The following is a 12,246-nucleotide window of genomic DNA, read 5'->3' as shown; positions in this document are numbered from 1 at the left end:
TCTTTTGTACTTTATAAACAGTTCTTTCTTAAGCCCCAAAGCGTAGAGTTAAGAAGTATAGGCTTATTTTGGAAAGAATGCATCAATGGATTCTGGTTTTGAGTCTTGTTAGTAGCTCAGTCTATTGCTATCTGAAAATTTCAGAGCAAAAATTTGCAGTACTAGTAATGAAGTTCTAGGAGACCTTAGAAAATGAAACTTTTTAAAGAATAATAATTCCTAAGTTATTAACATATGTTTCTATTAACATAATTATTAACTTATTGTTCTAAGTTATTAACATATGGTCAGTTTTAAGTTAATCACTAGTATATTAATGAAAATATATACTTAAAGCAAAAGACTGGGAGCTCTTTTAGTATCTTCATAAAATTCTTTCCTCCTTAAATAGAATATCTAGAAATAGCTGAAAGCAGTTTCAAAATGTTGTTGAGCAAATCAGACTAGGGCATGTAAATAAAGGGGTGGAGGAAGTTAGGAAGTTTTGTTAAAATCTAAGCATTTAAACTTATTGAATACTTGTCTCATTTTATTTTGTGCTCACACTAAATCTGTAAGATTTGTAATGCTATTTCCATTTTACAGTATCTTTTTAATATTCCCATTTTACAGGAAAATGGAACTCAAAGAGGGTAAGCAAAGACTCTAGAACTAACCTCTACAGAATGAGGGAGATGTAATCAAAACTTAATTCTCTCTTGATTCTAGACCTATGTGCCTTCTATCAAATTATCATAACTGCCTTGGGACAAAAGGTCCTGTGTTTGGATTTTAAAAAGACCCACTTTTGCTGTAGAAATTGCCTTTCATTTCATAATTTATACTCTGCCTTGTTCCAAAATATAAAAATGCTATAGATAGAGGAGAGCTGAAATCCTTTTGCACTATGCCTCTGCATATGGCTGTGGGGACAGTATTCTTGTGTGCACATTAACAAAAGAATTCTAGTGTATGTTCGGAATTGACAGAGCATGAAATAATCCAAAGGTTATGGAAGTGTTCTGACACTGATTGTGCTGATGCTTGAATAACTGTGAATATACTAAAAACTATTAAACTGTACTTTTATTTTTATTTTTATTTTGGGATATTGGGGGGGGGGTGGGGTTCACACCCAGCTGCACTCAGGAGTCACTCCTGGTTCTACACTCAGAAATCGCTCCTGACAGGCTCGGGGGACCATATGGGATGCTGGGATTTGAACCACCATCCTTCTTCATGCAAGGCAAACACCTTACTTTCATGCTATCTCTCGGGCCCCTGTACTTTTATTTTAAAAAGCATTATAGTGTACACAGGCAGAAAATTCAGATCAAATATAACGGATGGTAGGACTGTAACAAGATTTCATCCATTTGAGGGTGTTTAGATATCACTTGGCTTAAGGAAGCACTTGTTTAATTCAAAGATACAGGGGACAGAGGTCTTTCAATGTAAGTGTTGGAAAGAAAGGGTCCTCTCTAGCTTCTGACTTCCTGGAATACTTTACAAGGAGGATTTGATTTAAAAACTTCTAAGGTGTGACTCTATGAGAGATAACATGATGAGTGAGTTATTGACACATGAACAGTATTGTATATTGTCATTTGAAAACCTTCTGAACATTGTTTCATAAGCATTAAATCTTCTAGTTTTCCAGCTGATGTCTATACTGGCTGCTTCTTATTTTCTTTGTTTTTAAATTAGACTGGTTGTGATTGTATTTTTAGAGAACTAGACATCCCAGAAACCATCTGGTCTTCTTGGCAATGGAAATTTTAAGTCAGTTTCTTTCCAGATAATTCTGCTTTCTCTTGTTTATGACATTATTGTGTTTGGAAGAGAGGTCTTCCTTAGGCATTATGAGTCTAATTTGTGGCATGGGAGAGTTTAATGTGAGCTCAGTTTGCTGTGCTAGAACAAGTTTTAAGTCCTGGTATCAGATTCGAGTCTCGGCACCACATGGTTCCCTGAGCATCACCAGGAATAGCAACTGAGCACCATCTGGTGTGGCTCAAAAAAAAAAAAAAACAAAAACAAAAGAAAAGAAAAACAAAAAACAAACAGGGGCTGGAGTAATAGCAAATAGCATAGTGGTTAGGGCATTTACCTTGCATGTAGATGACCTGGGTTTGATCCCTGGCCCATATGATCACCTGCACCTGCCAGGAGTAATTTCTGAGTGCAGAGCAACACTGGGTCTAGCCCCAAATAATAATAATAATAATAATAATAATAATAATAATAATAATAATAAAAAGATGCAGTACAGGATTTGAGAAAATGCTTAGATACTTCACAACAGATAATGGGATAATATGCAAGATATATAAGCAATAATCCTATCAAAAAATGGGGAGAGAAGATGAAAAGATACTTAGCCAAAGAGGACATTTGGTCATTCAGTAGGCTTATGAAAGTTCATTGTAAATTATCATCTGGCAAATATGACAGTGAAGTATTGTATCATTCAGAAAGAATGGTATATCTCAAAAAGACTGAAAGCAACCAGTGTTGACAGAAATGTAAAAATGTGCCCTCATTCACTATGGTAAGAGTGCTGTCTGTTTCTGCCTCTATAGAAAGTAGAATATGAGCTTCCTCATATGACTCAACAATCACACTTTGTGGCATTTTCCTCAAGAAAATTAAAATTTTAACTCTAAAAGTTATATACACTTCTGTGATCAGTGCAACAATAAGTGCAATCGGTCAGCATTCAGAAACAACTCAGAGGTCCAATGATATGAATAGATAAAAGAAGCTGTGGTGTGTATACACACACATATATGTATATATATGTATATATATACACTCAATAAAATATTGTTCAACTGAAAAAGATGAAATTTAGCAGTCTGCTGCAACTTGGATATAACAAAAGGGTACCATGTTAGGTGAAATAAGTATAGGGAACCCCCTAAAACAAACAAACAAAATATAGGGAGATGGTGAATCACCCATTTATGACATATAAAGAAATAAAACAGGTGAAGAGACAATATTGAATGTTGACAAACCTTTGACCTTGAATTACAAAACTCAGATTGCCAAGTAGGGGAAAGAATTGGGGAGAAAGAAGAGATAAACTATAATTGACATAAAGATAATGATGTAGGGTCCTGAACACTTTGGTGATGAAGGGGCAGTAGCCATGTAATATCAAAACCATAAACAACAACACTAATAACCAAGTTGCCTAAACTACAATAAAGATTAAAAGGTGCAGAGGCTGATATTTCTTTTTTTTTTTTTTTTTTCTTTTTTGGGTTTTGGGCCACACCTGGTGGCATTCAGGGGTTACTCCTGACTCTGCACTCAGAAATCACTCTTGGCAGGTTTGGGGGCCATATGAGTTCCCAGAGTCGATCCTGGGTCCATCCTGAGTCAGCCACATGCAAAGCAAATGCCCTACAGCTGTGCTATTTCTCCGGCTCTGATTTTTTTTTTTTTTTGTGGTTTTTGGGTCACACCCGGCAGTGCTCAGGGGTTACTCCTGGCTCCTTGCTCAGAAATTGCTCCTGGAAGGCTCGGGGGACCATATGGGACACCGGGATTTGAACCGATGACCTTCTGCATGAAAGGTAAACGCCTTACCTCCATGCTATCTCTCCGCTCCCCGGCTCTGATATTTCTGATTGTAAATTTTTCTTTTTCTTTTTTTTTTTTTGCCATGCTCTGCTGTGCTCAGGGGTTACTTTTGACTCTGCATTCAGGTAGTATCAGAAGATCATATGGGATACCAGGGATTAAATTTGGGTTGGCTATGTGCAAGGCAATTGCCTTACCTGCTACACTATCACTCCAACCCTGATCCTAATTCTTTTTTTTTTTTTTTTTTTTTGATTTTTCGGGCCACACACATTTAATGCTCAGGGGTTACTCCTGGCTAAGGCTCCCCTGGCTTGGGGGGACCATATGGGACGCCGGGGGATCGAACCGCGGTCCTGATCCTTGGCTAGTGCTTGCAAGGCAGACACCCTACCTCTAGCGCCACCTCGCTGGCCCAGATTTTAATTCTTAATGGCATATATTTGGGACATTGGTGATAGGAATGTTGTACTGGTGAAGGGGGCTGTTTTTTACATGACTGAGTCCCAACCACAATCATGTTTGTAATCAAGGTGTTTAAATAAAAATATTAATTAAAAAAAGGAAAAAATAATTTCTCATTTTCATGAAATTATTATCTTATGTGTCAGAACAACAAAAACTTTTTTCTTAAATACAATCAATTGCTTAAATCCATGCTAGATTGGTGTGTGTGTGTGTGTGTGTGTGTGTGTGTGTTTTATTGTACCACACCTAGTAATGCTCAATCTACTCTTGACTCTGCTTAGGTGTTACCTCTAGTGGCATTCAGGGTCTTATTTAAATGCTGGGTTTGATCCAGGGTTGGCTGCTTATAGGCAAGTGCTTTAAGGCCTGTATTATCTTTCTAGCCCTTTTTGGCAACTTCTTGGATAGAATTGAAGTTCTGTGTCTTTATCTTACTAATTTGAAAAAGCATTTTGTTATTTTAATTATTTCTACTATATATATTTTTTAAATGGGCAGAGGAACAAAATCTTTTTTCAGAGAGGTGATACAGATAGCCAGTAGGCATACAAAAATGCTTAACTTCTTATCAGAAAATCAGAAACAAAGTGAGATATTACCTCACATCTATTAGAATAACTTTCACAAAGAAGACAGGAGGTCTTAGAAAACAGGTTCTTACGGGTTTGATTTGGGATGTACAGTCAATGTACACAGAGATAAAAAAAATAGATGTTTTTGAAGTCTCTTATGTCACTAGAATTTAGGCTTTTAAAAGTCCATATGTGATGAATCAAGAGAGAGGCTGCTTTTAATTTTGATTCCCTATGTAAAAAATGTAGTGTTCCTGCTATGTACTTTTTTTTTTAACTTACATATTTGTATCAAGTATCACCTTATATATTTAAGGGAGGTTTGGGATTAACAAAAGAAAAAAATAGTTGACTATGTAGGTGATTTAACCATGTATCCACTTTGTTAAGAGAGGTAAAGTTCTCTGTGTCTATTTGAGGATGAGCAAAGTAGCCCTTGGTCTTTCTCATTTAATCAGGGTCAGAGTAGAAAACATATGGCCTCTCTTATACATTCTCATTTGACATTTGTTTTTGTGTTTTATTTTATATTTTGGGAGATACGATACCACATATGGTGGTATCAGGGATTACTCCTAGATTTGTGCTCAGGAGTTACCCTGGAGATGCTTGAGGGGATTCTATGTGATGCCAGAGGTTGAACTGAGTCAACTGCATGCACGCCAGGTTCCTTAACCCTTGTGTTCTCTCTCCATCCCTTAATTATATTTTATAAATAAGTTAACTCCTTTTCAGTTGCCCAACAAGATTATCTTTGGAAGCTTGGAAGAAGTGATGACATTCTTTTCTTTTTTTTAAAGCTAGCATATGGATTCTTTTTGACTCTTTGTCTTACTGTTTTTAGGAATCTGAATTCTAAGGTGGAGAGGAGTCAAAGCTGCAATGATACTGCTCAGGACAGAGCGAAGAGCAGACTCAGAAGCACTCCTGCCAGTAAAGCCAAGGTATGCCTCAGACAGAGACTTCTGGGGCGGAAGTGCATTCCTTCACCCCTCCAGCCACAGTCCCCAAAAACACTGTTTCCAGAGGGGGAAAGGAAGAATGGAACACTAGTCATGTTAGAGAGTTTTACAAGCGCTTGTGGAAGTAGAGAAATAGAATTAGTGAGAAAGGTGGAGTCAGGGCTGAAGAACCTTTTTATAAATCCTAGATCAGTTGTATACACACACACACATTCACACACACACACACACACACATATACACACACGCTCTCAGCTTTATTAGTGTATATATAGGTATTTCTGCTTAAGTGTTGTTTATTTTAGGTCAGTAATTTCTACCATTCCTTAGGCTCACATCTCTGTTCATTTCTTTTCTTACTGTTTCTTCTACCCCTCTACTATCTAGCATTCTGAGAATTGTATATATGTGTAGAATCTTTTTTTGTTTGTTTGTTTTGGGATCACACCCTGCAGCGCTCAGGAGTTACTCCTGGCTCTATGCTCAGAAATAGCTCCTGGCAGGCTCGGGGAGGGGGGGCATGGGGTGCATATGGGATGCCGGGATTCAAACCACCGTCCTTCTTCATGCAAGGCAAACGCCTTACCTCCATGCTATCTCTCCGGCCCTGTATAATCTTTTTGATCTCTTCCAGGGCTCTACTCTGACATCAGCCTCCAACCCCATCATCGGTGTTCTCTTGTCCACTCAGAACAATCGCTGCCTCTCTGCGCCCGACTTAGCCATGGAGAAGCGTCTGCCTTTCAGCTCCCTCTCCTCCCTGGCTTCCCTGCACAAGCCAGAGCGGTCTATCAGCCCTGAGAGCAACGACAGCATCTCCGAAGAGCTGAACCATTTCAAGCCCATTGTCTGTTCCCCCTGTACTCCTCCCAAGAGACTCCCTGACGGTGGTGTGCTCAGCCCTCTCATCATCAAATCAACCCCCCGCAACCTAAATAGAAGCCTGCAGAAGCAGACTTCTTATGAGGCCAGTCCCCGGATCCTCAAAAAGTGGGAACAGATCTTTCAGGAGCGGCAGATCAAAAAGACCCTTTCCAAAGCTACCCTCACATCCCTGGCTGTAGACTCCGGGGAGGATGTCCTCAGCTCAGACCTTATTCATTCCAGCAAGGAGAAGCCACTGCTGGCCTTCAATGCCAGGCTGCCTGGCAGGCAGGGACTTCCTGAGTGTATTGCACCTCTTGCTGCTGATCTCGACCATTCCCCCACAGTTAGCCAAAGGAAAGCACCACAGGGCAGCCATGATAACTCGAGCATCGAGACACCATCAGAGATCCGCAAAGGAGGCACCTGTGTCGGGACTCTGGAGAGAGGGCAGATGGAAGGGCCATGGTCGACCCCCGATGCCAAATTAGATAAGATCTGCATCAGCACGGCCAGGAAAGTCTTGTCCGTTAGTTCAGTGCCCCCCAAAACCAGTGTTTTAGGGGGGGTTCTGAAAACAAAGAAACAACAGAAGACGGCCAATCATTTTGATCTGCCTAATGGTCTCCTGGCAGACCCAGGAAGTGAGGATCCTCTTCCTGCCTTGCGCAGGGGCCGCAAAAGACACTGTAAGACCAAACACTTGGAACAGAACGGCTCCCTTAAGAAACTGAGACAGAGTGCTGGCGAGGTGGGGCCAAGTCCCCCAGACCCAGCCGTTCTGGAGAGGGAACAGAAGCTGCAGCAGGAGGAGGAGGACCGGCGGCTGGCCCTGCAGCTGCAGCGCAGGTTTGACAGTGAGAGGCGGACTGTGAGTCGCCGCAAAGGGAGCGTGGATCAGTATCTCCTCCGATCCAGCAGCATGGCTGGGGCCAAGTAGCGCCCTACTGCTTTGTTACTTGTTTGTTTTGTTTTTGTTTTTTAAGATGTCTTTGGGCCTGATCATTTTCCTTCAAAAGCCCGAGTATTCTCAATTTGGGCTTTGTTTTATGGCAAAACACTGTCTAATCTGGTTCTGCATCTCTGCAACCGGTGGCTGTGTCAGAAGCACTTCTCCCCCCCAGGGAACCCACTCTGAGGGCTTCCAGAACAAGTCTAGCAGCACCCACCTGGAATGAGATTAAGGAGCATGGAGGTCAGAGCTAGAAATGGTTGCAAAAAGAAGGGATGCTTTTTCAGTTTGGTTTGACCTCCTGACTTTCAGCAGGGTATAGTTTTAAATCAACTTTGCAGATAAAAAAAATTAGATCCCTTTTAAAGAAGCAGAATCATGTAGCTCTTGAGCAGATTGTTATATTCCCTTCTTTCCCCTTGCCATAAGCAAGTAACTGATGAAATCAGTGAAGCAAAAGTTAATTTACATAATAATTGATTAATAGAGTTCACAGGTCACAGTCACTATCATTGTTTAATTTGGTCTTCCAAAGACCAAATTACCTTACATGTAAGTGGTATGAACCTCATTGTTAGATTATGAAACTGCAGTGCAGATGCTCCAGTTCTCTCCATTACTAAGTGGCATAGCCCAGATTGACTGCTGGGTCTCCTGACAACAAATCCTATGGATTTTTCACAATAACAGGTTGCCATAAGGGCTCTCTGCCCAAGGGCATGCTAGGGGAGCCCAGGAAAAGCTGGCTGGGTTTGGGTACTGATTAGGCAAAATCCTCATCCAGACAAGGAGATTAACTCTTTGGATAAAGTCACATTTAAGATGAAGTTCTCCCCACCCCTTGGCTGACAGTCTTCTGGGCAACTCCACCCTATGAAACGGTTATATTTGTGCTACATTATTATTCACCACATGGCCAAGGGTTATCTGCAATGTTGATCTAAAATCCAAAATATTGGCCCAGAAGTCAGGCAAGAATCATGCTGAAAGTCCATACTATGGAAATAAGGTATCTAGCTGGACGAAGCTAGCAGATTCAGTCCCCAGAATCTTTGGGGCTTATTTGTCATAGCAGCTGACACCATGTGTCTTTTGCATCCCTGGGGGTGCTTGGTGCTTCTGCCCATCTGGGCTTATTGAGAATAAGGATCAAGGTTTGATTTTTTAGGGAATCTTGGATGGGCTGGTATTCCCTGTGCATGTGTGAGCTGTTACTACAGTCATGTGACTGGCATCGTTAAAACCCTTCCAGTGCTTCTATAACCCAGTATATGTTGTACCCTTGAGCGTCCCCAGCAGATTCTGCATAGTTTTTCCAATGATGTCTCTATTGGTAAAAACATTTCTACAACTGTCCTCAAAGTCTAGATATATCTAGAAGCATAGATTCCTAAAAGACTAGAACTGGAAGGGACCTTAATGGTCTTTTGTTCAACCTCCTCCTCTAAGGTAAAAGCTGTGATTCAGAACAATGTCCCAAGGTAATCACTAGGGATAATATCACCTTCTTTTGATTCTTCTCAGGTGATTTCTCCCCTCTTATTTGGGCTAATATTCTGTCTTTGGGGGTTATGGGAGAGATTTTTAGTGTGGACTAAGTCAGAAGCTATTTGAAATCTCTGGAGGAGAAGGTATTTATTTAAGAGGTTTGGAGTCACAAAGAGATGGTTAACTGCAAAGCTGGAAGAGACATTTCCTTGTGCAGCTCTTAAGTAGAGGTCTCAGAGGGACTATCTAGGGGAGTCTTAAACATTGTAGTCTTCAAAAAGATAAGTGAAAGCCCTCAGTGATGACTTGGGTGGGAGTGGCACTCATTTGATTGGGTGTTTCAACACATATGCAGATGTGAGGTTAGAAACCACACATCCAGCTCTTTTTATTTTTCCCATTTCAGTTGAGGGTCCTCCCTCAGACTGTTGGGGACATCTCAGTTACCAAGAGTGAAAAGCTGGCACTGCTCTGGAGCACACAGGGAGGGAAAATATTGATGACTGCCATTTCAGAGATTCCTTTTTGATCTTGGTAAATATTATTGGAAGATAGAAGTGTCATGGTAGTAACAAAAATGCTTATTTTTCCACTTGCCACCTTTTTCTATATTTCCCAATAATTTTAAAAACACTTTTTAGTTGGAGCTGACTTTTGGGCTTTGGAAGAAAGATGAATATTTTTAATAGACAAAGATATATATTTTAAATATTCCCCAAACTAATACTTGCATTTTAAGAAATAACATAGCAGTAGCAACAAGTTTTAGCTTTAGGTTCAGAATGAAAAGCTACTACTTGTTAAATAAATATTTCAAATGCTGGGTTCAGCTTACTGGTTTTCCCCAGCACCTACTTAGTGGCATTTAGAATGGTTTAGACAGTAGTAGTTCTTTTCTAATTTTCTGCTAAGCAGTCATTTCTCAAATACAGACAAGAAATCCAGGTTAAAGAGGAAGACAACTTGATCTTTAAGGCATTATAAAAAGAAAAAATACTAAAGTATTATCTATTTTAAAATGCTTCCCATACTTAATAATTGAAACAAAATTTTTCTTTCTGGACAATCTTTGTCTTCTATTGCTTGTGAAGTTGGTCACTAGTGGAGTTGGTGACATGAAGTCTTTGGAAAAAAAAAGTTGAAGAATGAAAACAGAATGTGAGGGAGTTGTGAGCTAGGAGAGAAACTATTTCACCAAGACAACATAGTTTTCATAAGTTCAGTGGACTCTAGCTCGCTATATTTCCTATTTTCTAACTTGGTTCATTCTGTATATGCATTTTTTTTTCTAGTTAACAGGGAAATTATGAGAGCTTGGAGGATGAAAGTCATTTTGATGGGCAGTCCAGGAAATGTGGGGCCCTAACAGGTAGGGGTCTCACTGGGCCCTGTTCCCACCCAGTTGGATCCTTCTGGGATAAAGTTGCCTGGGTCTGTTGGGTTGGTGTCAATTCAGGGATCATCCTCCAGACTCTCTTCTAGAATTGCCTCTTTTAATAGATGAATTTCTCCAAGGGCTGGAGCAATAGTCTTGCACAATGCCTACCAGCCCCAGTATCCTGTATTATTCTCCAAATCTGCTAGGAGTAATTCCTGAGTACAGAACCAGGAGTAACCCCTGAGCACAACAGAGTCCCCCTACCCCCACAGTAAAACTTTTTGTAAATGTATACTGTGTGTATGTTCTTTTAAGTTTGACTCTTTGCCTGGAAGAAGCACTGTTAATGAATGCTTTTTCTTTCTCTATGTATTTTTGGTTGTTGCCGTTCGTTTTCCTTAAAGGAAAAAAATGCCCATAAGAGATTAAAGCTGCTTGATTCGTTGCTGTATGATTCCAAATGGACACTGTTAACCCAAGAAGCTGCCGCTGTGCTTGCCCCGTGAAGCCACTGACCAGAGGCTGTGTCTTTACCCTCTCTGTTCGTCTGACAGGCGTTTGCTGAGCTTTGAACTTGTGCCAACCTGTGCTGGACCACGGAGAAACAAAGAATAAAGGACAGGCCACCCTCTTGAACTCAATGTCTAATGGGATGTATTTGAATGTCTGTGTGGCCAGAGTGTTTGTTAGTGCTCTTAAGGACTGTTTGTTATTTCTTCAGACTGTTCCCTTCAGGATATGTCTGGTCCCAGCAGACCATTTTAGAGACCCCATCAGTATTTGGGAATTTGTTTGCAACCCTGCTTTCAATTTTCTAAGTAATACTACCTGAAGAAATGAACTTTCTCCAGTGTTTGTAGAACAAGAACTTTTCTCTGTGAGCTGCTTTTAGCCCAAGTCCTCAGAAATAAGGCAGATTGTGGATCACTGACAGGTTCAAGGAGGCTCTTCAGCTCATGCTCTCCTAACCCACACCCCAACCAAACACCTCACCAGACAGAACTTGCAGCAGCCTAGGTTTCCTCTTTATTTGCATTGGGATGAAGGTTAGCAGGAAAGAAAGGACATAAAAATTATAGGCTGGATAATACTTATAAAATGTAACTGGAATGGGCATGGAGATCATGCAAATCCAACTTCCTCTTACCCCACCCTTTTTTAAAACTAGGGCACACCTGTTTGGTGCTGGGGGTCAAACTCAGGGCCTTGAAGATGCTGATAGGTATGTGTTCTACTGCTTGAGCCTTATTCCTAGCACCTCTTTTTCTTTTTTTGGTTTTTGGGCTATACCCGGTGATGCTCAGGGGCTACTTCTGGCTGATATACTCATAAATTGCTCCTGGCTTGGGGGACCATATGGGATGCCAGGTATTGAATTTAGGTCTGTCCTGGGTCAGCCACATGCAAAGAAAATGCCCTACCACTGTGCTACTGCTCCTACCCCATAGCACCTCTTTTTTTGTTTGTTTTGTTTTTTGGGCCACACCTGTTTGATGCTCAGGGGTTACTCCTGGCTATGTGCTCAGAAATCACCCCTGGCTTGGGGGACCATATGGGATGCCGGGAATCGAACCGAGGTCCGCCCTCGGCTGGCATTTGCAAGGCAGATGCCTTACTTCTAGCGCCACCTCTCCGGCCCTGATAGCACTTCTTTTTTAATAATTGAGATAAGGGGCTGGAACAATAGTACAGCAGGTATGGCATTTGCCTTGTATGAAGCTGATCTGGGTTTGATCTCTGGTACCCATATGGACCCTGAACCTGCCCAGAGTGATTACTGAAGAAGAGACAGGAGTAATTCCTGACTATTCTGGGTATGACCTCCCCCAAATAATTGAAGGACAAGAGTGTTCTGACCCATTTTTGACTGATTTTCAAGAGTCTGAAGTCTTAGTTCTTTGTTATATACGTACAGCATGAAAATGCACACACAGTTTGTTAATGAGTGGAACACCCAAGTGATTTAGGAGAACTTTTTATTTTAGTTTTTGA

The 12,246-nt window shown here is 40.8% G+C and overlaps 1 protein-coding gene across 1 annotated transcript in view; it reads left to right on the top strand.

Moving 5' to 3' along the window:
• RNF169 (ring finger protein 169) overlaps positions 1 to 7,904 on the top strand; it is an 83,257-nt gene extending 75,353 nt beyond the window's left edge. Inside the window, exons 5-6 of the mRNA XM_049780276.1 lie at positions 5,455 to 5,554; positions 6,207 to 7,904. Of these exons, the coding sequence (XP_049636233.1) occupies positions 5,455 to 5,554; positions 6,207 to 7,376 (1,270 nt within the window). The 3' untranslated portion in view covers positions 7,377 to 7,904. The remainder of the gene's footprint in view (positions 1 to 5,454; positions 5,555 to 6,206) is intronic.
• Positions 7,905 to 12,246: the final 4,342 nt, after the last annotated feature.

This window comes from Suncus etruscus, chromosome 9 (genome assembly GCF_024139225.1).
Source record: "Suncus etruscus isolate mSunEtr1 chromosome 9, mSunEtr1.pri.cur, whole genome shotgun sequence".
Lineage (NCBI taxonomy): Eukaryota > Metazoa > Chordata > Mammalia > Eulipotyphla > Soricidae > Suncus > Suncus etruscus.
Note: the sequence above shows the minus strand (reverse complement) of the source record. Positions and strands in the feature narration are given on the sequence as shown.